At 45.5% G+C, this 27,473-nt stretch overlaps 1 protein-coding gene across 1 annotated transcript; it reads right to left on the reverse strand.

Annotated features, from left to right (window-relative positions):
* Positions 1-1,277: 1,277 nt before the first annotated feature.
* On the reverse strand, positions 1,278-25,010 carry sparc (secreted protein, acidic, cysteine-rich (osteonectin)). Its single transcript, XM_049585291.1, has 11 exons — positions 24,887-25,010; positions 15,492-15,557; positions 15,229-15,282; positions 12,427-12,531; position 10,627; positions 9,599-9,720; positions 9,270-9,390; positions 6,849-6,982; positions 5,561-5,709; positions 2,988-3,136; positions 1,278-1,671 (listed from the first exon to the last, which is right to left on the reverse strand). The coding sequence occupies exons 2-11, from the start codon at positions 15,546-15,548 to the stop codon at positions 1,643-1,645; spliced, it is 921 nt and encodes a 306-aa protein (XP_049441248.1). The 5' UTR covers positions 15,549-15,557; positions 24,887-25,010; the 3' UTR covers positions 1,278-1,642.
* Positions 25,011-27,473: the final 2,463 nt, after the last annotated feature.

Below are 27,473 nucleotides of genomic sequence, written 5' to 3' on the forward strand. Positions count from 1 at the left end.
TAGAAACACTTTGACATCAGTGTGTCTGTCCTCTGTGGTGACGCTCTGTTTCTGACGCCACCCAACAATGACATCAACATGCTCACTACACTTCATTATTATTCCCAATATGACAATACTCAGATTTTAATACATTTAACAGCCCAATGTTTCTGTAAATCACAGATAATTTACATTTGTATGTTTTTATGTAGCAGTTAGATTTAGGCACAACAGTCACTTAGTTATGACGTGTGTTTGTGGCACAGTCGCAGCTTGAAATGCAGCGATGTCTCTGGAAAAAATGGCCGCTCTTCATGGCACTATGCCGACAGGAAGTGCAGTGACCAGTTGCAAAAACACACCCAAGTTTGGTGCTAAAAACTCGCCGGAAACACAGCGACTCTGACTCTCTTAAACTCAACCAGTGTTGTTTGTTGTTAGTGTTGAACAGTGTCTGCAGCGCCGCGTCACACATCCACCGTCCCCTCCACCTCCTGATGACACAGTCAGCTCAGATACTACGTCACTTTACAAACACTGAGATGAAACGTATGTAACATATCAGTGGTTTGCAGAAACGTACACTGCAAACATTCCTCTGAGCACTGGGCTGAAAACATTAATCGTCAACATAGAAAACAAAAACCTGAGTGAGTTCAGCACCAGAGAAGAAGACGTGCTGCAGAAAGAAGAAGCTTGTAAACTAGAATCACGAGGAAGATGTAGAAGCATCACTGCAGCACAGAGGAGACATTCAGAGCAAAGAGCTTTTTTGTATTTTAGCACCAGAGAATAAATAAACGTCACGCTACATCCCGTCTGCAGGGGACGACACGTGTTCAGGTCTGACTCGTAAACAGAGCGGCCTCCTCACGACTCGTGGAGCCGAGCTGATTTCATGTCAGATCATCTCTGAGAGAATTCCTGAGCAGAGGAGAAAGATACGAATGCATGCAGAGATTTCAGGATCTTTTCATAGTTTTTATTTATTCATGGAAGAGTTGTGTGGAGCTCTCAGTGTCAGAAACATGTTCATATGAGCAAAACTCTCAGCCTGCGAGATTTTCTCCTCATCAAAGGTCCAGACAATATTTCCTCTTTATTGTTTCAAATATCAGTACACGCGTGTCCTCGTCCGGGACACGCACTCTGTATGGACAGTAAAAATGAACAAGTCTTAAAGCAGTAGTCAAAAGATCAAAAACCAAAATACACACAATGCCAAAATAAAGTCCACCACCACAGAGAAGTGCAACAACTAACTGGATGATTGTAGGAAGCAAGCAGAGGGAGCATTTATTTAGAAACTTTATTTTCCACTTTACAGTTTGGTCTCCTCACGTCACGTGTCAGATTCATCTCCAATTCAAAGCATGAACTAATCAGAACACATTATATATAGAATATCGTCAACAACATACATTTACATCAGAGGTCTTTAGTTTGTCTTTAACTGGGAGTGATGTTAGTACAGACTGTGTGCACGCTTCTCTTTTCTTTGCTTTTTATTTTAGTGGTATACGTACGAAAGGTCTTTATTAAACAAAATAAAAAAAGAATTTGCAATTAGCACCGTTACTGTGATTTGTTTTAACTTAGGGATCAGCACCTCGTCCCGTTAGTAGTGACTAGGAGTTCGTCATACTGCTGCAGCTGCTGCTCAGATGATGAGGTCTTTGTCCACGTCCTCTGCAAACACACACACACACATCACAACATATTAACACCTCTGCAAACACACACACACACATTACAACATATTAACACCTCTGCAAACACACACACACATCACAACATATTAACACATATTAAATCTTCTAAACAACAGGTTTTGTAATTTGAGTTTTATTAACGATGAGCACAGTATGTCAGTTAAATGTTTAAAGTTTAAAGTATGTGTTTAATTATTTAAGTGTTTTAGAATTTTTATTTTTCTAGTCAGAAAAAAAAGAGATGATTTGTGCAGCCACTTGTGTTGTCTCGCTCCAGGTCAGCAGACTTAACGAGTGCAATCAGCGTCATGGAGCACACCTGTGCAGGTGCAGACAGAGCAGCAGTCAGTCTGCTGCACACGTCCTCACCACACCTTTGCTTTGAGTCATTTGTTCCCTTCTCCTTTATTTTCCAGCACATTTCCACTCACCCACTCTTCACACTCCTGACTCTACAGATCTTAGTTTGACTGTTAAATCACTTAATTTGTGAGTTTACCTGTGTGTCTGATTCTGTGTGTCCGGTCTGACAGACGAGGTGTGACACATGGAACAAAATACTTTCACAGCTGCATTTAAAATATTTCAAATACATTATTTTATTTGCCATTTTATTCTCAAATATATGACATTTTGAAACCCAAATTAAAACTGTAGAAACTAAAATCTTGAATGTGCAGCCTCCTCCTCCTCCGTCATTTTATTTCTATAGATCTTTTAAGAATTACAAATGACGTTTCTCACACCAGTATTTTGTGTCTTATTTTGATGATGAGCAAGTTTTTTTTTTCATTTTTTTTCATTTATAATCAGACACTGTTGATGTGTTTGAGCCAGTCCCTGACAATAGATATTTAAAAAGCTGTGCAGCCTGTTCAAATGTTGAATATCTGAGGAATTCTTTGTCTTTTGTATTTCAACATGTGCAAACTAAAAATAGAAGGTCAGAGTCTGAAGCATTTTCCATGTCTGCAAAACTTACTGCCAAATACTGCAGATTTTTAACAGCAGTCTTTTGGACTGAAAAAAGAGCTCATTGACACATTTCACTTTTCCTGACAGTTACAGATTGAATAAACAATCATTTAGTTCATCTAAAATATTCATTTGCTGCAGCTCTCTCTGATTGTTTTGCAGTGAAACTTCACTAAAGCTGCTGAAACCTGACGAAAACACGATGAACTGCTTTAATTTTTAGTTTTAGTGAAACCACACTGACATTTAATAAAAAGAGAGGTTCAGAATCTTTTTGCTGTTTGCTGATCGTGTTCGTGCACATGGTTCGATACTCACGCTCCTTGATGCCGAAGCAGGAGGCCCACTCCTCCAGGGCGATGTATTTGTCGTTGTCAGAGTCGCACTGCTCGAAGAAGCGAGTGGTGCAATGCTCCATGGGAATGAGAGGAGCACGCAGAGGGGAGAGCTCTGTGTGGGTCAGGTACCTGCAGACAGACACACACCAGAACAGGTCAATGTCAGTGTTCACATTTTACCTTCTGTAAATACATCATGTGACATCACCTGATGTGAAACAGGTGAAATGTACTTAAACTGAAATCTACGATCTTTCTCTGAACCAAACTGCAAACATTTCACAATGTGAAATGTGTTTACATTTTATACATTACATAACACTGTAGTTTAATTGGTAAGGTGCCAGCGCCACATAAAGGCCCAATCCCAATACCCCCTCTTGTCCACTACCCCCTAACCCTTGCCCCTATCCCTTATCCCTTGTCCACTACCCCTTAGCCCTTGGCCCTACCCCTTATCCCATGGCCCTACCTCTTAGCCCTTGGCCCTACCTCTTATCCCATGGCCCTACCTCTTATCCCTTGGCCCTACCTCTTATCCCTTGGCCCTACCTCTTATCCCATGGCCCTACCCCTTATCCCATGGCCCTACCTCTTAGCCCTTGGCCCTACCTCTTATCCCATGGCCCTACCTCTTATCCCTTGGCCCTACCCCTTATCCCTTGGCCCTACCCCTTATCCCATGGCCCTACCCCTTATCCCTTGGCCCTACCTCTTATCCCTTGGCCCTACCCCTTATCCCTTGGCCCTACCCCTTAGCCCTTGTCCACTACCCCTTAGCCCTTGGTCCTACCTCTTATCCCTTGGCCCTACCTCTTATCCCATGGCCCTACCTCTTATCCCTTGGCCCTACCTCTTAGCCCTTGGCCCTACCTCTTATCCCTTGGCCCTACCTCTTATCCCATGGCCCTACCTCTTATCCCTTGGCCCTACCTCTTAGCCCTTGGCCCTACCTCTTAGCCCTTGGCCCTACCTCTTAGCCCTTGGCCCTACCCCTTATCCCTTGGCCCTACCCCTTATCCCATGGCCCTACCTCTTATCCCTTGGCCCTACCTCTTAGCCCTTGGCCCTACCTCTTATCCCTTGGCCCTACTTCTTATCCCTTGGCCCTACCTCTTAGCCCTTGGCCCTACCTCTTATCCCTTGTCCACTACCCCTTAGCCCTTGGCCCTACCTCTTATCCCTTGGCCCTACCTCTTATCCCTTGGCCCTACCCCTTATCCCTTGGCCCTACCTCTTAGTCCTTGTCCCTACCCCTTAGCCCTTGTCCACTACCCCTTGGCCCTCAGAATGGAGCAACGAGGGGTAGGGGTTGAAATCTTTCCCTGGGAACTGGGACACCACTCACTACGTAACTGCGTCGGTTACGTTCATGCATACGTAACTATTTTAAACAGGAAGCTGCGAGCCATCTACATTTCCAACCAGCATCTACAATGGAGTCTCCGGTTGAGTTCATCTTACTGATTGTCTTTGCTGTATTCATCATGCTTTGTTTGATGAACGACAGACAACAGGGGACTTCTGCTAGCTAGCTAGCTAACCAGCTAACATTACGAGGCAGCATAGTTATACTAGCTGGCGTGTTATCGTAATGTGAAAAGTCCAACAAATTTTGCAGAACAGCACAGATGACAGATGCCAGATAGTGCGAGCTAGCTAGCTAGCTAACAAGCAACCTGACGATGGTAACGTTAGCTATGTATGAACATTTTTTCCCCGTCTCTTGCTCAGTGGTAGCCATGGCAATGTCTGCCCCTCGCTGGCAAGTCAGCATCTGAAATCCCTCGCTCCGAAGGGCTAGTTTCATACCCACTACCCCTCGTTATGCCCCCTACCCAAACATGCAAAAAGGAATTGGGACACCACTACCCCTCGCAGGAACGCGTAAATGTAGGGGTAGGGCCAAGGGGGGGTGTTGGGACGGGCCCTAAGTGGTGTTAAGAGGGCGTGGTCATTTCACATATTTTCTGTGAGGTCACATTTGATCATGAGAAAACATTTCTGAGAGTTTAAAGAAAATATAAAGACAAGCTGTCGTCTCATGATCACAGGAGAAACTTTTCTGTGATCAAGTAAAATCAAAATGTAAAAAAATCCCCTTCGTCCACGTCCTGTCTGTTTTCACACATCTCTGTCACACTGTTGCTGAACACACCTTCATTTTGGTTCTTTCACTAATAAAACTCATGTTAGTCTCCTGCGTGTTACTGCGAGTTAAATCATTAACAGGAAATAAGGAGAGAAATTTCTGCCAAGCAAAAGGAAAATGTTGGTAAATCTGTGGTGGCCACATCCCTGTTTTTTTTTTTCTTTTAATAATAAGTGGTTATGGCGTCAGCTGGTGACTGTTGGATCCATCAGTGCAGCTGCTGTGGTGTGACTTCACAGAAACCAATCAGCTCTCAGTCTGCCACAGGCTCCACCGCCGCCTCAGCTACACACAGATTTAACTTCACAGTGCTGACTGGTCAGAGTATAACCTGAGCTTTGTGCTCATGTCTCCTCCGTCTATGACAGAACAACAAAGTTATAATAGAGTCATGTTCGTACCCGTCGACGGGGTGCTGGTCGAGCTGGCCGAACTGCCAGTGGACGGGGAAGATGTACATGTTGTAGTTCTTCTCGAAGTCGTGAGCCAGCAGGTCCAGAGAGTGCTCGCCGGCCTGCAGCCTCTTCTCGTTCTCGTAGATCTTCTTCACCTAAAAAACATCAGACACACGATGTTACCAAACAGCACAGACACAGACACAGAGAGCGACGAGGCTGCCTCTCAGTTTACCTTGTTTGTAAGAGAAGTGGAGGATCAAAGCTGTGGTGGATCCAGAATGTGTCTCTGTGGTATTCAGGTGTGTTTCAGTCAGATAAACATTTTCCTCAGTCTGAATGAATGATGTCTTAAACTGTTTGGTTTGTTTTCAGGCATCAAACTGTGCCTTAAACACATAGAATAAAACAGTCTTTACCTTCAGTGTTGTTGGTGACGTGTGTCTCAGTGTTTGGGACATTCATGTTTTATTTCTTCTCTAAAGGACTTTAGACACAAACTGAACTCTTGTGTGTGTGAAGTGTGTCTGCTCTGTGTAAATATGAGTCTCATGTCTTTATAAGTCAGCGTGTGGCAGAGCACATCAAACATGTACCATGTGTGTTTCATGATATTTGCTATAAAGTTTAAGAACATTTGTTAATATGTGAAGCCTAACAGCTGCACATCAGAAACAGAACTGAACACGTTATGACGAGTCCTCCTTGTTTTATGTTCCAGAATATCTTACAGCCTAAAGTGCATTAAACTGAGGTAAGGTAAGGTAAGGTAAGGTAAGGTAAGGTAAGGTAAGATAAGGTAAGGTAAGGTACAGTGAACTTAAGGGAACACTTAGCAGCTCTGTGTCATTACAGTGTGTGTAGTCTGTGTAAATGAACCGTTTTAAACTTCCCTCCATCTTACAAACCGTGCTCAGACCTCCCTGCTCACGGTGTCTCGCTCCAGAAGACATGTGTAGTTGTAAAGCTGCAGAGGTGAACTAGACACGCCCCTACAAACCACGCCCAACGCCATTGCGGCACAAACACACCTACTCGGCTGTTATTTGAACCCTGCGACAGTGTTTGAGTCTCTCATAATATGTTTCCACAAACAGGTTTTAGTGAAGTGTTTAAGTGTTATAAAAGAGTTCATGAACAGGAAGTGGCGCCATACTGTTTCTCATACTACGAAACACTGCGCTGTCTTTGACTTAACTTGGAGAGCATTGACCTTCATCCTGAATCAGTCTCTTCACAGATTGTGCAGCGACACACCCGGACAGATTTGGACACTGTCGATCCTTGGACTCACCCTGAGCTTCTGCTTCTCGGTCAGCAGGTTGTTGTCCTCATCACGCTCGTACAGAGTCACCAGGACGTTCTTCAACCAGTCCCTCATACGCAGGGGGAACTCGTTGAGCTCAGAGTCCACGCAGGGTTCAATGACTGCAGACAGTGAGGCACACACACGTCTTTAATTCATGATGATATTTCACACACAGCAAATTCTTAGACACACACACACACACACACACACACACACAGAGTTGTTAAACTTCTGATGATTAATGACGAGTGAAGCAGGATTAAACACATTATTCAGTTGGATGTGGAATGAAAACCTGCAGTCGAGTTTAAAAGACATTTAATGACACGACCCCACTGATGATATCTGCAGCACCCTCAGGTTCGTGGAATAAATAAAGTTACAATAAATAAAACCTAAAAAATAATGTTTCTGAAAACTGAAAAGATCAAACTGACACTTGTGCATTTGTAACAATGTTCAGTCACAAATCAACTTTAGATTCTGTTTTAATTGGTCTTAAAAAAGGACAGTTCACACAGTAAAAGAGACGAAATCTTTAACTTGGTAAAGTCATAAAAATTGAAGTCAGATTTTCAGCTGCTGCAACAAATAACAGCAGAAAGTAATTAGCTCTAAATGATTTCCCAAATTAACGACCTGCTTTCTGTTTTATTCAGTTTTATTGTGGTGTAGAGAACACCAGCCTGATCTCCATCTGGACCCTTCAGCCCCGACTCTCCTCTCACTGAGTGTGTGTTTGTGTGTGTGTGTGTGTGTGTGTGTGTGTGTGTGTAATGTTGTGACTAAACAGTGGAAGAAATGCAGCCTGCATGTTCAGACAGATTCTGTGTGTGCAGAGCTGCAGCCTGCAGGTCAGACATGACGCTCTGATCCTCCCATCAGTCACTGCAGCTACACACACACACACACACACACACACACACACACACACACACACACACACAGCTTCTTATAACACACACATGGGGAGGAACTAATGATACTTCTGATCCTCCCTTCAGTCACTGAAGAAACTCAAAGACTCAGCATTATATTTGCATTGCTCAGATGTAATAAACACGTGTGGTGACTTGTAGCAGTCGTTCGTCTCTTTTTATTCCTTCAGGTGGATTTGTTGTTTCATTTCTGTGATGGTTCATTTTTTTGTTCATTTAAAGCTGTTTCATTTTTGAATCGTCCACCGTGGTCCCACAGAAATATGACTCAGATGGACTTGAAGCTTGTGTCGAGGCTCCAAAACCACTTCTTCCACCAAAACCAGTGTCTGCACGCAGGTTATTTAAACACCTGTAAACCTGCTTAAAATAGGTGATAATATTCTTAATATTAATGATGGTGCATCACTGCAGGGAGTCAGTTACAGGACTCAAATTATTGCGTTCAACCACGTGTTTTGTTTCCATCACTGCCGAGAGACGGAGCCGATAAATGTCCGTGACTGGTGCAGAGTCATTTGATCCCTAACCCTGTTTGAAACCTTTCCCTGATATTAAAGAGTCAGACGTCAGCAGGCGTTCGAGTGTTTTTGTGCCGTGAAACAAAGACTTTGGTTGAGTTTAAAACACATTAAACTAGGCTTGTTAAGGACATCACATAATGTAACTACATGAAGTCAATAGAAGTCAATGTGTTTAGTTTCACACAGGACATGAACAGCGGTCTCCTGGGGAACAGTTCTGTGTGTGTTTGACCCATTTGTCACAGCAGCCTCATGTGTACCGTGACGTTCTCGCCCTTTACACTAACAATGGAGCAGCAACATGAACCACTGTTTATCGTGTGATGTCACTGAACCACAGATTTGCGTTTCAACAGTAACAAACGGCCCTGATTGATTTTGATTGTTTCCATGGAGACAGCCTGTAATTTTAACACACAGTGTGTTTCACATGTTGGTGTGAGACTGTGCTGAGCCTCAGACTCCCGTCATCATCATCATCATCATCATCCTCCCTCAGACCACAACTAGTTTTATATCTGTTAAACTGCAAACTGCTTTAAATAAGAAGAAAACACCATCGAAATAACGAGAAGCAGATTTTCTGCCTCATTAACGTCTGGCCCAGTGAGACAGGCGGGTGTGTTCAGGGTGGAGGCAGCTCCATCCTCTCCACAGAGTCATTCACTGCTAACAGCTGTTCATCACTCAGCAGATCTCCACAGACTATTTCACTGAACTCTCACTCTCACTGTTTCGTCTCCATCCTCCAACCTGATCACCTAAAGTTCAGGAGCTCTGATGACTCTGATGAGACTGAATCAGAGCCTCACAGAGACGGACCCAAAGCCTCCTCAGTTCATACGCTAAGATTCAGATCCTGTCTGACAGATCTGAGTGCTGAGTCAGAGGACTCAGAGACCTGTCTGTTAACATGCAGCTGCTCTCTGTGTCAGGGCGCTCACATTTGCAGGATCCGATGTAGTCCAGGTGCAGCTTGTGGCCCTTCTTGGTTCCCTCCAGGGCACACTTGGTGGCGAAGAAGTGGCAGGAAGAGTCGTAGGTCTTGTTGTCGGTGCCGCAGACCTGAGAAGGAAAGACAGATGGATGAGTTCACTCAGCTCTGAGCTGCTGTCTGATCACAGCTCATAAATACATGCATCCAATAAACCCAACTAACTTTTAGATTCCACGTGAACTGACAGACAAACAGGACTGACCCTCACATGTGGCTGTTTAAAGGGACAGTTCACTGTGTACTGTGTAATGTTGTGCTGCCTGTTGTTAAACTCACGTGCTCAAACTCGGCCTCAGCAGGGAGGCAGGTGGAGGGGTCCTGGCACACACACATGGGGGTGTTGCTCTCGTCCACCTCACACACTTTGCCCTTCTTGCAGTGGTGGTTCAGGCAGGGGTCTGTGGACAGAGGACAGGTACAGAAGACAGATGAGTTAACAGACGCCATGGCTCCGTCCAGACACACATGCTGTCTCCAGTCTTCTGCTGCGGCGTTTTCACCAACAACAAATCATTTAATGTGACAGGGTTAAAGCTGCACTGTGGAGCTTTTGTCTCCCCCCTCTGGCAGAGAGAGTAACTACATAAACAGTGTACATAAACTGCATCCCGAGATTTGTGGCAGTGGGAGCTGATCACTTGCACAGACAGAAAATTTGCCACCTCAGTTTGTTTTGGAGCTGCTTCTAGATCCATGAAATATCTCAGACACGAGGGACTTGTACTGCAGAGATGGACATGGAGTCTTACAGCAGCTAATGGAGCGGACGTAACGTTAAGATTTGCCCAGAGGACGTGAGCGTCTTCAGCAAAGAGACGACTGGATGTCCGACACCATTCGAGAGAGGAACTTTGTCTGAAGCCAGGGAGCTGCAGACGTGAGACAGAATCACTGATGTAGTGTGAACTGTGTCTGAGCAGCAGCTGTGAGCTCATACAAAGTCATGCATGAACATTTATACTGTGCAGCACACGTATGTGACAAATATGTTCCTGCACGCAGAGCGAAACGCTCGGCTCATTACTGTATTAAAGTCCTGCACTGTAGTTTAACTGCTGAACAAACATAAAGCTGTCATCACACACTTTGTTTGGTTGAAAACAAATTAACAGTCGTCAAACACAAGTCATGGAAAACGGAGATATTAAAGAGTTTCTAGCAGCAGCAGTAAATCCTTCAACAGGATCTGAACACTTTGTACAGTTGGACTGATTTCCTGCTGCGGGTGCTGCCCGTGCGCCGCAGGCTGCGCCTCAGTTACTACTTAAAGCTGGAACGTGTAATTACAGTACAGAATGAGACACTCTGTTATTATGGGATGTTTGATTTGTCAGTCTGAGGCTTCACTAAACGCTACAGCCTAGAAAGCGTAGCTGGAGGACAGAGGAGCTAAATCAGACACTGTCACGCTGAGTTTATTAGTGTGTGTGAAATAACACACACACACACACACACACACACACACACGTTTGAAGGATCGATGGAAGTTTGATTTTTGTACTTTCAGTCCAGGTCAGACGAGTCAGTGTGACGTGTTTAAACCTGTGTGAACATCTGTACAGTGGTGTGACGCACAGGAATCAGGCATTTCTGATAATTTAACTTTTTATTTAACTTTGCTTTTACTTTATTATAAATTATAAATAAAAGGATGTTTTTACCTTTGTACTAAATTTCTAGACAACTTTTGTTACTGGCTTTAAAAAATTAAACAAACAAACAAATATGAACTTTTCACAGTTTAATAATGTAATGTAATGTAATAATAATGTAATATTATATAAATAGTAGATTTATTTTATTCATGCTTATTGTCATTTATACATTTACATTATAAAACTATTGATTATGGCCACTTCAAATATTTCTTTTAAAATCATGCTTCAATGCCTCTATTGTAATAATGTGTAGAGATATTAATATTAACACAGATGAAAAAAGACTGAAGGATCAATAAATAAAAAATATATAAATAAAAATAATAAAAACAAAAAATATAAATATTGATAAAGAATAATTTTGGATCAAATAAATAAATTCATAAAAAACAAATAGTCAACAGGAATAAAAAAAAAATTAAATACGCAATAAATAAAACAAAAAATAAGGGAGACAATAAAGTAACTAAACTAAACTAAAACTAAATGAATAAACAAATAACACAACAAAAGTTTCAAAGTAAACCAGACGGTGTTAATGAGGTCCCAACCTCTGCATTTATTCATTTATTTCTATATTTATGTCAGCATTTATTTAGTCTGTTGCATTTATTCATTTAATGACATAAATATATTTATGTAATTTTTTTAATCCACCATAAAAACTCACAACACTTGCACAGAACACCAATGAAAAACTTGAAGCATTAAACATTAAAACACAAAGTGAGGGACAGGGTGAGGGACGAGGTGAGGGACAGGGTGAGGGACAGAGTGAGGAACGAGGTGAGGGACAGAGTGAGGGACAGGGTGAGGGACAGGGTGAGGGACAGAGTGAGGGACAGGGTGAGGGACGAGGTGAGGGACAGGGTGAGGGACAGGGTGAGGGACAGAGTGAGGAACGAGGTGAGGGACAGAGTGAGGGACAGAGTGAGGGACAGGGTGAGGGACAGGGTGAGGGACAGAGTGAGGGACAGGGTGAGGGACAGGGTGAGGGACAGGGTGAGGGACAGGGTGAGGGACAGGGTGAGGGACAGGGTGAGGGACGAGGTGAGGGACAGGGTGAGGGACAGGGTGAGGGACAGGGTGAGGGACAGAGTGAGGGACAGGGTGAGGGACGAGGTGAGGGACAGAGTGAGGGACAGAGTGAGGGACAGGGTGAGGGACAGAGTGAGGGACAGGGTGAGGGACAGGGTGAGGGACAGAGTGAGGATGAGAGGACAGAGTGAGGAGGACAAAGAGGACAGGAGTGACACAGTGAGTGAGAGGACAGTGAGGACAGGGAGTGAGGGACAGGGTGAGGACAGAGGGACAGGTTGATCTCGTGGGACTTGATGTAAATGAACCCAAAGTTATTCAAAGTGTCAGAAGCAAGGTGTGTGAGGGACAGGGTGTGTGTGTGAGGGACAGGTGCGTGACAAATATGTGTGTGAGGAGAGTGAGGACGTCAGTGAGGACAACTTCCTCCTCCTCCTCAGCGAGTGAGGATGGTGAGGGACAAACAGGGTCTCCGATCTCAATCTGCACGGGGTTGGCTCCCACCTCAGCCTCCTGAGGAACAGCAAAGGTCAGAGGTCAGACTGTTGGTGAGTCAGGCAGCAGCGTAAATCCTTCCAACAGGATCTGAACACTTTGTGTGTGGACTGTTTCCCAGCCGCGGTGTCCCTCAGTTTCCTCGCAGGTCGTCCTCTCAGTTCTACTCTAAAGCTGAACGTGTAATTACAGTACAGAATGAGACACTCTGAATGGGAGCCTGGAGCAGTCTGAGGTTTACCTAAAGCTACAGCTGAAGGCCAAACAGAGTCTGGGAGCAGCCAGACCATAATATCCAACACTGTCAAACGCTGGTTTATTAGTGTGTGTGAAATAACACACACACACACACACACACACACACACAGTGAAGGATCGAGGAAGTTTGATGGACTTTATGGCAGACGAGCAGTGTGACGGTAAATCCTGTGTGAACATCTGACAGTGGTGTGACGACAGGAACAGGATTTCTGAGGAATTTAACTTTTATTTAACTTTTCATATTCTTCTGCATTAGGTTTATATTTCTATTGAAAAACATGACAAACCTTCACCTCTTCAGACCTCTAAAATATTTTCAAATGAAACAATCTGAAAGGAAAGAAAGTCTTTTCTAATGAGGGATCAGAAGTCGACAACCCGTCAAACATGGTGGCGTCATGTCTGTTGGAGTGATCGGTAAGTAAGTAATCTATAAAGGTTTTAGTTTGCAGAATGAAAACCAGCTGATTTATCAAACGAACTTGCAGGAATTTTTGTTTTTCTGTTTGTTGGAGACCCAAAAAACGCTGCCACTGGTCGTCTGTGTGAGCAGCTTATTACCTCCCATATTTACATTTACTGCAGGGCGGTGACGTCTGGATGTAGTAATTACAACAGGAGCAAAAGCAGGAAGTCAGGAGGCGTAAAGAGCGGCATGTTTTGTGTGGGGAGGAGGTCAGGGTGCATGGGTCAAACAAACACAGGACTTTAACGAGACTGCTGTTTGTGTCCTCGTGTGAAACCACAAGTCAGCGCTGAGTTAAATTACAGAACTCAGTGAAAGTCGGTGGTCATTGGACCCATCCAGTCATTGTCTAGTTTAGGAAACGTGTCAGAGGGTCAGAACAAACAGCCTATGTGTGGATTTGTTCAGTTTGATTTCCACGTCCTGCGTTTAGTTTCCAGCGACTCTGTAACGGATCCATTGTCTCACGGTCTGAAGAAATGAGTGATTCAGCTGAGGGCGTTTCGCCGCCATCGTCACGTTAAGAAATAGCACTGATCTTGTCTGGCTGCAGAGATGAAACCCCAAAGCTCCGTCGCAGATCTGATCATCTCTGCGAGCAGCTGCACGGCTCAGAAACACATCACGGACGCCAAACCAAACTCAGAGGGGAGTAAAAGTATTCAGGCTGAGTTTCACAAAACAATCTGTGGAACAACAGCGTTAACCAAACAGAGCTGTGCTACTTTTAATGGATGTTAATTACAAGTTGGGTTTTATTTGTGTAGGTTTTTATAAACTGCTGAGATTGTGACGTCCAAAGGACCTGAAACACGAGTCAGTCCACACGACCTGCTTCATCTCCAGGTCAGATTAAAGTGAGACCTGAGGTGGATTTATTAACCAGAGCACAGAGACGCTGCTCCTGGAGGTCGGCCACGAGATGTTTGGGAGATCGGTGGGAAAAAGCTCAGCTCAACAAAACAGCAGTCTGCGTGTTGGACGAGAGACAGCCGAGTAAATTAGAAGAACCATCTGCTCTGATTCTGTCCAGCAGCTTTCTGACTGTCAACATGTGGCTTTATATTTGTGTCTGTCTCATTCAGCCATGACCTGCAGCACAGATCTGAGCACTGACTCATCTCCCCTTCATATGTTAATTATCTCACTGCTACTGTCTGCATCATTTCAGCTTTTACACAGAGAGGAAACCAGAACGTTCTCACTACAATACAGCTGCTGTGTCAGACACCGACGCACTGATGCACCTTTCACTGGGCAGTGTCCGACTGAAACACCGCCGGCAACTACGGAGCTGAAGAGTCCCTGCAGGGCGAGCAGGAGGGGAGCTGGATGGATCCAACAAACCCTGGATGTTCACTCAGGAGCCAGTTGCTCACTGCTCTCAGTGTTGAGTCAAACCACAGTGTTTCTTTCCAAAGCTGACCACAAGCTTCTGCTGCACAGGGAAATAAACACGAGGTGTTTTACTGACGTTGTGACTTTGACACACTGAACGTATCTGACCAGCAGAAACACTTCTTGTGAAAACTGAGCTTAGTTTTGAAAAGACACGATGCAGGAGGACACCTAGAGACACCTAGAGACGCCTAGAGACACCTGGACACATCTAGAGACACCTAGAGACACCTGGACACACCTAGAGACACCTAGAGACACCTGGACACACCTAGAGACACCTAGAGACACCTGGACACACCTGGACACACCTGGACACATCTAGAGACACCTAGAGACACCTAGAGACACCTGGACACAGCTAGAGACACCTAGAGACACCTGGACACACCTGGACACACCTGGACACATCTAGAGACACCTAGAGACACCTAGAGACACCTGGACACAGCTAGAGACACCTAGAGACACCTACAGCGCCACGTGTAGATGTTAAAGGTCCCTGACAAAGCAACGATATTTGACGAGTCGTGACGAGAACACGTTAGAACAACATGAGACTCTGAAACAGGATGAACATCTGGACTGACCTCAGCAACTGGCTCCTCAATGACAAGCTCATCCACGAAGGGCTCCTCCTCAGTCTGACACACACACACACACACACACACACACACACACACACACACACATACACACAGATTAAATATTACAACTTGTGCACATGAAGCTAAAAACACTTGAGGATAGGAAGTCAGAAGTAGACAATGATCTCTCACACACACACACACACACACACACACACATACACACACACACACACACACACACACACACACACAGTGTAACTTACAGGAGCAGCCATGGCATGGCCGGCCAGGCACAGGAGGAAGACAATCCACACCCTCATCTTCAAAGGCTGTGGAGACAGACAGACAGACAGACAGACAGACAGGTGAATACAAATGGATCTGTTGATGTTTGATTAGTCGTCATGTGATCAGGATGTTGGTGATCAATAGCAGCTGACGCCCAGAGCTAAGCGATCAAGTGTTTAATCGTCTGCATCAGAGGAATTATTAAACAGTTATTAAGCATCGTCCTCCAGGACTGAAACCTGAATCCAAACCTGCAGTTCCTCTAATGTCCACTAGAGTGCGTCCCCACAGACCTCCATGTTCACATGTAGAAATCAACATGTTAACGGCCTCAAATCCAAGATGGTGACGCCCACAATGCTGAACTCGGCAAACCATCACCTGACCGTTAGCCGGTGAGAACAAAGACCTATTTTTTTATTTTTCAGAAAACAGGCACATGTGTAATATTCTGACATCTAAATCACTCTTACAGACAATAAATCCTCCACGGAGTAACTCTCTCTCTCGCTCTCTCTCTCTCTCTCTCTCTCTCTCTCGCTCTCTCTCTCTCTCTCTCTCTCTCTCTCTCTCTCTCTCTCTCTCTCTCTCTCTCTCTCTCTCTCTCTCGCAGACCTGTGTGTGATCTCTCCTGACCTCATGTGAGTAGAGGAAAACTCTGCTAGCTTCTAGGCTAATTTGTGCAACTGTAAATGCCATAGACTTGTGCTAATAATGTTAGCATGTTGTATATGTGGAGAAAACTGTCTGGTTAAATACATTTGTTTTGTCTGTGAACTCTGTGAGTTATAATGAAGCTTTACTCTGATTGATATTGTCACAGTTAAATGTTTGATGTGTGTTTGTGAGCATGTGTTAAAGTGTTCTCTGCTCCGTCACCTGACCTGATGAAATCTTGTGTGTTTATATAAAGCTAATTACAAGTAATGAGTCAAAACACCTCCTTGAGGAGTTTGTTCGGTCTCACGGGCTCTTTTTGATCCAATCAGAAGGATAACACGACCTCTTCATGTAGAAAGGTCTGATTTCCTGTGAGAGTCGTCCCCCATCTCTCTATCGTCTCTCCATCTGATCGTCTGAGCTCCATTGTTGGGAACCCTCTGCGTCTCTGCTGCTCTTCCACTATCACGTCTCATCTGAAGGACTAAATAAGGGCTCCTTTGTTCGATAATGGAGCGTGACATTGCTTGGTCTTCATCCCTCTTCCTCTATTAGTTATCTCCCTCTGCACCTCCATTAAATCAGCTGTTCAGCCAGACATCCACAAACCATCTCACATCAAAGACGTATGGTATATCTGGGTCTGTAGAGATCAAAGTTCTCTGTCACTCGTCCGCTTTATGTTGTGGCTTGATATCATAAAGAGCAGTGTCTGCTGTCTGAGCTGCAGAGGGAGCAAACGCTGAGAGAGCTGACACAGTTTGGACCATATACTGAACGCTGCAGGAGATCAGCGGGGGATAATGAGATTTACAAAACAGAGCTGGGAATAGTTGGGATTCCTGCACCTCAGAGGGCAGCAGGTTTACACCAACAGTGCACCAATAAAACCAGACGGGCTGATCTTGTAGAATATTTCTCCTTTTGTTCCTCCATCATGAGCAGCCATTATCAGCTCAGACTGGCAGGAAGTGAAAAGCTTCGCCTTGAGGGAAACTGAACGTGACATTTGGGGGGCGGAGCACTTTGCTTGGCTGGTTGCTGGGCATCCTGAAAGTGGTGCGAGGGCCTCTTGACACGCAGCGCCTGAATAGGACGACGTGTTCAGACAGATGCAGTGAAAAGGAGAAAGTTTGCAGATGACTTGAGGTGAATTGTGTTGACATGTTGTTGTTGGACGAGTCCTCGAGCGACACGAGAACGTTCTGTCATTTGGACGACAAAGAGTTGGTGAACGTTCGCCTGCAGCTGCATTTTTCTTCTGTTGTCAGAACTGTCGGTCAGTGCTCAGGAGTGACTGACGTGTGATCCAGGTGTTTACCACGTCGCATTCTTTCTTCACAGCAGGTTTGCACATGTTTTGTCATTAGATGAAAGTCGCACACAACGTCCTCCAAAAACTACAGCTGTGATTTTATACTACAATCATGTGTTTATCGGCCCCGACACCTGAAGAGAATGTTGGCAGTGTTTGTTTCTGCAAACCGCAAATACACAGATACATCTGTATGTTTCATACGTATCATCTCAGTGTTTCTACAGTGACGTAGTATCTGAGCTGACTGTGTCATCAGGAGGTGGAGGGGATGGTGGATGGTGAGACACCTGGAGAGACGCCTGGAGAGACACCTGGAGAGACACCTGGAGAGACACCTGGAGAGACGCCTGGAGAGACACCTGGAGAGACGCCTGCTGAGCTGCAGACACTGTTCAACACCAACAAACAACTCAACTGGTTGTTTAGTTCCAGCAGACTCTCTGCCACCAACTGTGGGTGTTTTTTTAGTAACTTGCCTCTGAGTGTCTCGAGAGGGTTAGGCCCCCAAAAAATAAGTATTCTAAGCCAAAACCTGATCTTTTCCAAACTATAACCAAATGGCTTTTGTTGCTAAACATAACCACACGTTAACCACAGAGTTATTAAAACATGAAAAACACATCCATAATCCATAACGATGTGTCCGTGGTTAGCAGAAACATTTTGCTCTGGTGATTTGGTTGTTGTTATCCAGCTATTTGGAGAAAACCTCCTCGAGGCTGACACAGGATCTGTTTTATTTTAGTTTCACACAGTTTGGTGACACGAGCTGGACTGTTGGATTGTTTTGTTTCCTTGTCATAACTGAATGATTATTTTGGACAATTAACTTTTTAAATAACTTGTAATGGTGAGATCTTCATGTCAAAATCACAAAATACATTTTGTGTTCAGATCAAAACCAAGAAAAACATCTGATTCTGGGATGAATGCATTCGTGTGTTATCATTGCATTAAGTATTGAGCAGGGCATTGTAAATCCCTTGTCAGATTTCTTAATTTAGGTTTTGGGGTTATCTTGGGTGGCAGCACTAACCCTGCTGGGAAAACAGAAACAAGTCTCTACAAACACACTTGGAGGCTTTAAGGAGGCTGAGGTGATGGAAGGAGGAACATCATCTGCTTTTCATGGTGCTGTTCCCGTGGGCAGACACAGGGATGTCTTGGTGAAAATACAAATTAAAAATAAAAGCTTTTTGTGGCACTACCCCCGCAGGAAAACACCAACAGGTCACTAAAAGACACCAACGTTTGGTGCTGGAAACTGACGATGAGTAACCGAAATACAACTGGTTCAGTCGTTTGTCTGCAGGTGTCTCTGCAGATGTCTCTCCAGGTGTCTCTCCAGGTGTCTCTGCAGGTGTCTCTCCAGGTGTCTCTCCAGGTGTCTCTCCAGGTGTCTCTGCAGGTGTCTCTCCAGGTGTCTCTGCAGGTGTCTCTCCAGGTGTCTCTCCAGGTGTCTCTGCAGGTGTCTCTCCAGGTGTCTCTGCAGGTGTCTCTCCAGGTGTCTCTCCAGGTGTCTCTGCAGGTGTCTCTCCAGGTGTCTCTCCAGGTGTCTCTCCAGGTGTCTCTGCAGGTGTCTCTCCAGGTGTCTCTGCAGATGTCTCTCCAGGTGTCTCTCCAGGTGTCTCTGCAGGTGTCTCTCCAGGTGTCTCTGCAGGTGTCTCTGCAGGTGTCTCTCCAGGTGTCTCTCCAGGTGTCTCTGCAGGTGTCTCTCCAGGTGTCTCTCCAGGTGTCTCTGCAGGTGTCTCTGCAGGTGTCTCTCCAGGTGTCTCTCCAGGTGTCTCTGCAGGTGTCTCTGCAGGTGTCTCTCCAGGTGTCTCTGCAGGTGTCTCTGCACATGTCTCTCCAGGTGTCTTTGCAGGTGTGTCTGCAGATGTGATGCTGTATGATGATGTGATGTATGGACGTGTGTGTTGGTATCTCAGCAGTCAGAATAAAACATGTGTGACTGAGAAGAAGAACGTTTGATGCCCAGACTTTAACGTCTGTCTCTGCAGTCTGTTTTCTGAAGAGAGAATATAAAACACCATGATTGTGTCTTTGTCTGTTTCCACCTGTCAGAGGAAAATCTCCCGCTGCTCTCTGCAGAGTGGAGGCAGCACTTTTACAATGGTGACCACTGTTAGAGAAAGTTCCAGAGATGAGAAGTCATGAGCAGCTCAGACGTGGAAAAATACAGGCACCCTGGCAGTGGACGCAGACGGTGACGTCTCCAAATAAGCTGCACACAAGGAAACGTCTCTGTGCTTCAGAAAAAAACAAGGTGCTCTGCTGACGGGAAGTTTCGTCAAAAGGTCCCCTGACACATGTGAAGGTAACGTGTCTGAGTGGGAGTGGGAGCTTAACGGGATCACAGAGTGTCATGTCCACAGAGAGTGGGGTCAGTGTTTGATTTGGAGGGACGCGATGTTCCTGTCGTATGTCGGCTTTAACATATTCCTGTTTGAGTTACTGGACTCGGCTCGGCAGGAAGGAGGAGGCCGGACGCGCTGACGTAACAGCAAAACAAATTATTTTATTTGGAAAGCTGCACTCTAATCAAACAGCGCCGAGGCTAAAAGGGAAAGTGGAGGCTCATAAAGAGACTCTTTCTCTCCTCTCTGTATTTAATTTGGGAGGTTAGTTAGGTAAGCACTGCTGCTGCTCATACACACGTCTGAATCTGACTCTAATATCTGTCTCCTTCCTGCCTCCCTCGCCTTCACATGCTCTCTACAGCAGCACATTTAGAGGAATTCTTTCTTCATCTCCTCGGTGACATAACAGGCAGCTCTGAAGCCTGGACAAACAACCTGCAGCCGTGTGTGTGCCAACAAACAGCACAGACAAACAACAGCAGCATGCAAAGGACTGAGAGGAGACAAGAAACACTGATCTCCTCTGTCTGTCCGTGTTCTCAGCTCTGCACACACACATTCTTAAAACCGACCGACCGACCTGCTGTTCGTGAGATCGAATCTGAGGTTTGTCAAGTGCAATGAACTGGATGGAAAAGATGGATGCATCCAAAGGCCAGGAAAAAATAATGCCATTCTGTGTTTCCGCAACGAATACAAGTGACGTAGTATCTGAGCTGGCTGTGTCGTCAGGAGGTGGAGGAGATGGTGGACGGTGAGACGCCTGCAGACACTGTTCAACACCTTTATCTTTGGTTGCAGTGTTTCCTGCCAGGACAGCGCCACAAAAGCCGTTAGTTAGCAGCGAGACATGGCCGCCTTTCCTGCAGAGACTGTGTAACTGAAGCTGATCTTTTTCTAACCAAGTGTGCCTAAACACGACCGCACGTTAACCACAGTGTTGAGCTGTCGGACAACATAAAGTCTCAGCAGGATAATAATATGGTAGAAATGTATTCATGGTTTGCAGAAGTACATTTATTCTGGTGACCGTGTTGTGACGAGTTTCACAGTTTGTTTCCTTCTGATGTCGCAACACAAAACTTCAAATCCACATCCAGTATCTATGTCTATATTACACTATATGAAAACCTTTCTCCATAGACTCCATTTTTCACATCAGAGACATGGACTTAAAATCCAAGAAGAAAAAAGAACCCTCACATCAGAGGACCTTTTTGTCTTCAGTCATTTTCTGTGATGGAGTTTATTTCCTGTCTCTGTCGTCACCTGACAGCTTCCGTTACACCTGTTCCTCCTCTCAGACTCAGCGGAGGGTCAGCATCAAGACAAAACGATAAACTGAGAGGATGAAGACAGTCCTTTACCACCAGCAGGAACATAACAGTCAAGGTCTGACCCTGTGTGGTCAGTGAGTTTTCCAGAGGTGGAGTCAGTGAACAGGTTGATCTCAGCGACCTGCGGCCTCTGATTTTTTGCTTCGTTATAAAGACGTTCCTTCAGTCTGAGCTGCGTCCTCACCCAGCCATACGACACCTGACACATTCAGCTGCTCCCTGCAGGCTCGGGGGGGAAACCCCTCTGAGTGTCCTGGACAAAGAGCAGTCTGAGAGAGACCACCACTCATCCCCATCACTCAGGAAACTCTGAGCACAAAGAGCACAAACATCAGGAGATCAGGATCCATGTAACCTGACCTGTGTTCTCCTCCATCAGGACAGAGCCTCTGTTTCCTGTTTACTTCACTCTCATTGGACATTCACACGTTCACTCTGGGTCATGTGTGTCGCTGTGTGTCAGCTGGAGGTTGTTGCGTCTCCGTCTTTAGTTTGTACACACTTTGCAAACTGCACTTCCTGTTTCTGTGACCACATATTCTTTAAGGTATCAAGCACTCTGAAGACAGAAGGCTCAGGTCCCAGTGAGGTCACAAGTCATTGGTGTTAGCCTCCAAGTCGGGTTGTCAGCTCGAGTCTGAAGTCATTAATTAGTGACTCCAGTTCTGTGTGTCACAGTGTGGAGCTGCTTTCATCAGCCCTCTTCGGCCTCTCTGCAAAGATGAACTGAAATCTTTGCTCTCAGATCTCATCATCAAACCTCACTGCTTGAAATGACTCGAGTCGTGTCCAACGACCTGTCTCAGTCTTTGTGTGGTGTGTAAACTGTGAGAGGTCAGAAGGCTTTAAGTGTATGTGCTCAGTGAGACAGCCAGCCGACGAGTCCGAGTGAACATCACCACAGGTCTGATCGTTACAGTCGTCTCACTGTCTGAACTCAAGCGCCAGAGAGAAATGAAATAATGAACCACAGCACTGCTCTTTATCTATCGGAGGAGGGTGCGGCTGGGTGTGACCCTCCCTGAGTGACTGGAGGAAGATCCATGACCCTCCCTCCTCCATAAATCAGTTATTAGATTTTTAAAACTTTCTCTTTGAAAAAGACAGTGAAAGAAAATGTGTTCAGGGACTGTAGGAAATTTGAAAATCCAATTTCTGTTTTATATTTGTCACTTTATCGCCAAAATTTGGGATCTGAATGTGTTTTCCCCCCCCCCCCCCCCCAGCCTTATATAAGTGCAGTTCGTGCTGCAGTTAAATCAGTAATAACAGGCTGCAGCAGCTCAGGACGATTTTCCATCAGCTGTTTGTTCTGCTGCCACACAGGAAGATTTAAAGACCTGAAACCATCCAAAGTTTTCCATCAACACTCTGAGTCACCTTCACCGTCTCATGTCTCTCTCTAAACCCACATCACTTCTGTCCCCTTTAAAAGCTTCTGTATCATGCTCCTGTCCCAGACTTTGTCCCCATGACCTGTGTCTTTCTGTCTCCGTCCCTGTGACCTGTGTCTTTCTGTCTCTGTCCCTCGCTCTGTTTCATCACATCCTTCTTTCTCACACTAAACTCCAGATTCTTCACAATCCTCTCTTCCCGTCGGGGGATTAGAGCTTTTCTACAGATTGCCAAGCTGGCCCAGTATTTCCCAGCATCCTCAGCACCACCACCCCCTTCTCTTCCTCCTCCTCCTCCTCCTCCTCCCACTTCAGTCCAGACCGGCCACCTCAACAATTAAGCAGCCAGAGACGCTGTGTCTCCTCCTCACTCATACTAATGCAGACACTTTGTCTTCATCAACAGGTGTGACCAGCGCAGAGAGCAGGACACTGAGTCAGTGTGAGGACCGAGGACAGGAGAGGACACTGAGACGTGACTCTATTTTACTTTAAGAATATTAGTGTAACTGTGCAGACTGAAACACACTCTGTCCTGTAGACTGGAACAAAAGACAACAGCTTCACTGCCGGACACGTTTCTGAACATTTTGTTCTCAGGAGGCTTCTTCAGGCGTCCATGTCACGTCTGTGTAATTGTTCTGTATCAGACCACCACTTCTTCTTCTTCTTCTTCTTCTTCTTCTTCTTCTTCTTCTTCTTCTTCTTCTTCTTCTCCTCTCGGCTGTTCAGACAACTGGCTTCCAAAAATCATCTCGTACATTCATGTGTTGAATGCACACTGAGAGAAACTTCTCTCCTTCAGCAGATGAAGGTGAAAACAGCCTTCATGAGTCAAACACGTTAGCACGACTCTGCACAGTGACGCTGTGACGCTACAAAAAGTTAAATCACATAAGCAGAAAAGGTCTTTGTGTGTGGAAGTGATGTCACACTGAGACAGGAAGCTTGGACACATTGTGTGCTACAGAAATAAGATCAGGACCAAACTCTGCAGACACACATTCATCTCTTTCTTTATCAAGCTGGCTTTGTGCGTGGGGGTGATGTCACATCGAAACAGGAAACAGTTTGACACGTTGTTTATGCCGCAGAGATCAGATCATAACGAGCCGTCCTGAGTTGAGCCCGTGCAGACACAGACCCTCTCCCTGTGGGTGAGCTCCAGTGACGTCCCGACACTCCAAGGCATCTGAACTAACTAACAGAGCACTTTAAACAGCTGGTAACCCGTCACCATGGCAACCCGCATTCCTTTACATGGGAGTAATCAGAGCGGGGGGAGTCGCAGAGGGAGGGAGGGAGACAGAGGGAGATATTTGTTGGGAACAGGCTCCCATTGCTCTATCAGGCTTTGTTGGAATCCCATCCACCCCCGCTCCTCCTCCTCCTCTTCCTCTCTCCCTCCCTCCCTTCTTTCTTTCTTTCTTTCTTTCTGTTTAGTTGCTTTATTTTCACAGATTAATGCTGCACTCAGACAAACCGGGAACTCTTTACCAACACAGCGTCTGAACTAAAGTCTGATTATGTGACAGCAGTAAATCAACCCTCAGGTTAGCACACAACAAAGACTGTGCACAAATTAGAGCTCTTATCAGTCACACCTCCCTCCTCCCCTGAGCTTTACCCCCCCCCCCCCCACCCCCCTCCTGTTGCCGATGTGGCACACAATACCTCCACAGAGAATGAACCCTCCTAATCACAGCCTGTTTACCTGCAGGACTGATTTAATGACGGAGGAGTGTTGATGTCACTCATCTACCACACTGACTTTAAACTGTGGAGAACCAGGAGGAGGAATTTAGAGCTCAGGCAGCTGCAGGAGAATCTGCTGCAGGTAATCAAGTGTGAACTTTCAGTCCTGGGTGTTGAGACTGCAGCAGGCCGGCTGTGTGTGTGGTTAATACTCTGAGAAGAAACACTTCTGCTGCTCGATTCGTTTTGGTCAAACTGGCAGAAAAACAAATTGCTTATTTGATTTGATTTATTGCAGCTGACAAAGAGACGAGGATTCATCTCATCTCATCTCATCTCATCTCATCTCATCTCATCTCAGAGCACAGCTAACTGTGTTTAAAAGAAAAATTCCACAAAACTTCAGCCTGAAAATAAAAGTGCACTTTTACAGCAGCTGAAACATTCAAACCTAAACCTGCCTGAGAGTCTCTCTCTCTCTCTCACACACACACACACACACACACACACACACACACACATTCACCCTGCAGACTAAGGAGTGAAAGCTTGACAGGTTAGTGCAGCAGAGCGGCGTCACCTGATGAACACATGAACACATCTTACCTTTGACTTTGCAGAGCAGGGACAAGAGAAGTCAGCTGTGTGCAGAGCCCGGGACGATCTAACTGCTTCACCACTTCACACAGAAGACATTTCCAGTGGGACGTCCCAGTTTGGACACAGACCCCCCCTCCCTCCCCTCTCCTGCCCTGGTGGGCGGGGCCTAACGTTGAGTCTGAACTGAACCTGCAGTTTGAGAAAATAAACTTTTTCTGGTAGTTTCTTCTCTGTTTGATGTTCAGAGCTGACTCGGCCCATAAATGGACAGATGAGCTACAGTCACTATTTAAATCAATTCAAATCTGTTTGTATGTTTGGATGTGTGATTGAATTTATGGAGGTGCTTCCGAACACTTGGTAAACCTAAAAAACTCCTGAAACTTGGCATACACATCGACATGAGGCGTCCAGGAGCAGCACTGGGCTTAAACCAGTTTGATATAGTTGCTAGACCCAGTTACTCCAACTTCCAAGTCCCTCACGTCATGCGGCACAGAAACACTTCTTCCCACAGTGAAAAAGACGCCTGTAAATCAGTGGATACAAAAACCCTGAGAAATGATTTGTTTCACTGTCATTTTAAAGGTCTGAGAGTCACATGATTAAAGGCCGTCGCACACCGAGTCCTTTTTATGGTGTTTTTTTAATCCGTCATCCGAAAGGAAAAAACTCAGAGAAACTTTACACACTGAGTCTGATGTGTTTTATTGTTCTATTCAACAGGACAATCTGCAGCATGAGACAGAATAAACACACACATGTCCTCTCTGTCTGTCTCCACTCTCTCCCCGTGTCTTGAATTTGACATTGCAGCTGAAGGGACGGAGCACCGTCAGTGTCTGCGACTTTTCCAGCTGATTGAGCATGTTGAATCGGCGGCGGAGCTTGTCGGTGAGAGAGCTCACTCTGTTTGGCTGTTCAGGTTTTATTTCCTCGCCCCTGTAGCGAGTGAATCTGCCTGTAGTGAAACCGGGGCTAACCGGTGCTTCCTCCTCAGGCTCCACTTCACTCAGCTGCCAGCACCCCCAGTTAGCCTCCGCTAGCTTCCCAGCTAACATTAGCCCGGCTCTCCGTTTGGATCCAACCGGAGCACCGAGCCCTGGTTTGTTATTCAGGTTAAAGTGGGAAGAAGCAGCGGGTTTATCGGGCAGCTGAGTGAAGTGGAGCCTGCGGAGGAAACACCGGGACCGTCTGGATGTAATAGTCCGTGGAGGTGCTGCGGTGCTCGGCTGCACAGATAGGAAACCCCTCGGCTGACAGGATGTACCACTCTCTCACTCCGCTCTCTCTCACGCAGGCGCAGAACGTACGTGCTACTTGGCCGTCGGATGTAGTCCGTGTAGTGTGTTCAAATGCAACTGACACAGGGCGACGTGAGGCGACGTAGACGGCGCAACAGTTGGCTTTCATCGCCGCTAGTTCTTTGATGTCAGTTTGGTGTGTCAACACCTTAAAGGCTCTGACAGATGTGAAAAACACAGAAAGTCAAACTGGACTCAGTGTGTAAAGGCCTTAAATCAGTGTATCCTCATGCTCGTTAGCACAATGCTAAACCGGATGTTAGCTGCTCAGCTGGTGGAAGTCTCATGTGCACCTCCTCTGTGGGCCAATAATGAGGGACATCTGATCATTCTGTATCTGGGAGGCTGATGTTTTTTATTTTGCAGTTTATAGTCCCAGCCACTGAAAGTGCAAAGTGAGGAACATTTTGTTTGTTTGTTTTTTCTGATGTGTGACATCATTTCTGAGGAGCTCATAAAAATTGGCACACACACACACACTGGAGTTGACAGCTAGCTCTAAAGATCCTCCAAACACACGCCAGGGTTGAGATCAAGTTTCTTTGACCTTCACTTTGTCTTCAAGACAGGAAGTCAACCATCTTGGATTCTGAGCATTAATTTTCATTGTACAAACACATGTAAGGACTGCAGGGCGCACACAGAGTCTGTTAACTGTGTGTTCAAACTAGTGATTACTTTGACTGATGTCATCAAACATGGGGCGTGACTTTTAGCATTTGAATGCCGTTCTGACGCCCCTGGTATACCCTCATCCCTCTCATCATTTTGGACATATTTTTCACTGGGCGTCATAAGCTCCGCCCACACACAAGTCCCACATTTAGAATTTTTAAATCTATTTTGTACCAATGCTTCGTCAGCTCCTCCAGAGAGTTATCATCATATTGGGGTGATACGACCCTCCGACTCATGTGACACTAAACTGCACTGTGATGTCATAGGTCGTGTAGGAACAGGCCATTTTAGGCTCTTTACACATTTGGAACTTTACAAAACTTGATTTTCAGTGTTCCCACAGAATCAGAAAGTGACTGACTGCACACTGACATTGGCTCAGATAAAATCTGGTACAAAATATCTCCATGCATGAGGTTAAGGTTCTCTGTGCGTGACACATACATGTATTAAACTAAAGGTGTGCAGACAGATTTATGAGACGGAGCTTCCTGCTGCCGCCTGCACACACAAACCTGAAACACCAACAGAGTTTTAAACATGAGTTTAATGTGAAGTGTTTGGGGCTGATTTACAGCGTCAGGCCACAGCATGACTGATATTAAACTAAA

The sequence above is a fragment of the Epinephelus fuscoguttatus genome, linkage group LG9, assembly GCF_011397635.1.
Source record: "Epinephelus fuscoguttatus linkage group LG9, E.fuscoguttatus.final_Chr_v1".
NCBI lineage: Eukaryota > Metazoa > Chordata > Actinopteri > Perciformes > Serranidae > Epinephelus > Epinephelus fuscoguttatus.

Coding starts and splice junctions, on each gene's coding strand:
- sparc (XM_049585291.1), bottom strand. CDS start 15,548: ATGAGGGTGTGGATTGTCTTCCTCCTGTGCCTGGCCGGCCATGCCATG. Junction 3,137..5,560: donor GACCAGCACCCCGTCGACGG/GTACGAACATGA, acceptor GTCTGTCTGCAG/GTACCTGACCCACACAGAGC. Junction 1,672..2,987: donor CTGCTTCGGCATCAAGGAGC/GTGAGTATCGAA, acceptor GTGTGTTTGCAG/AGGACGTGGACAAAGACCTC.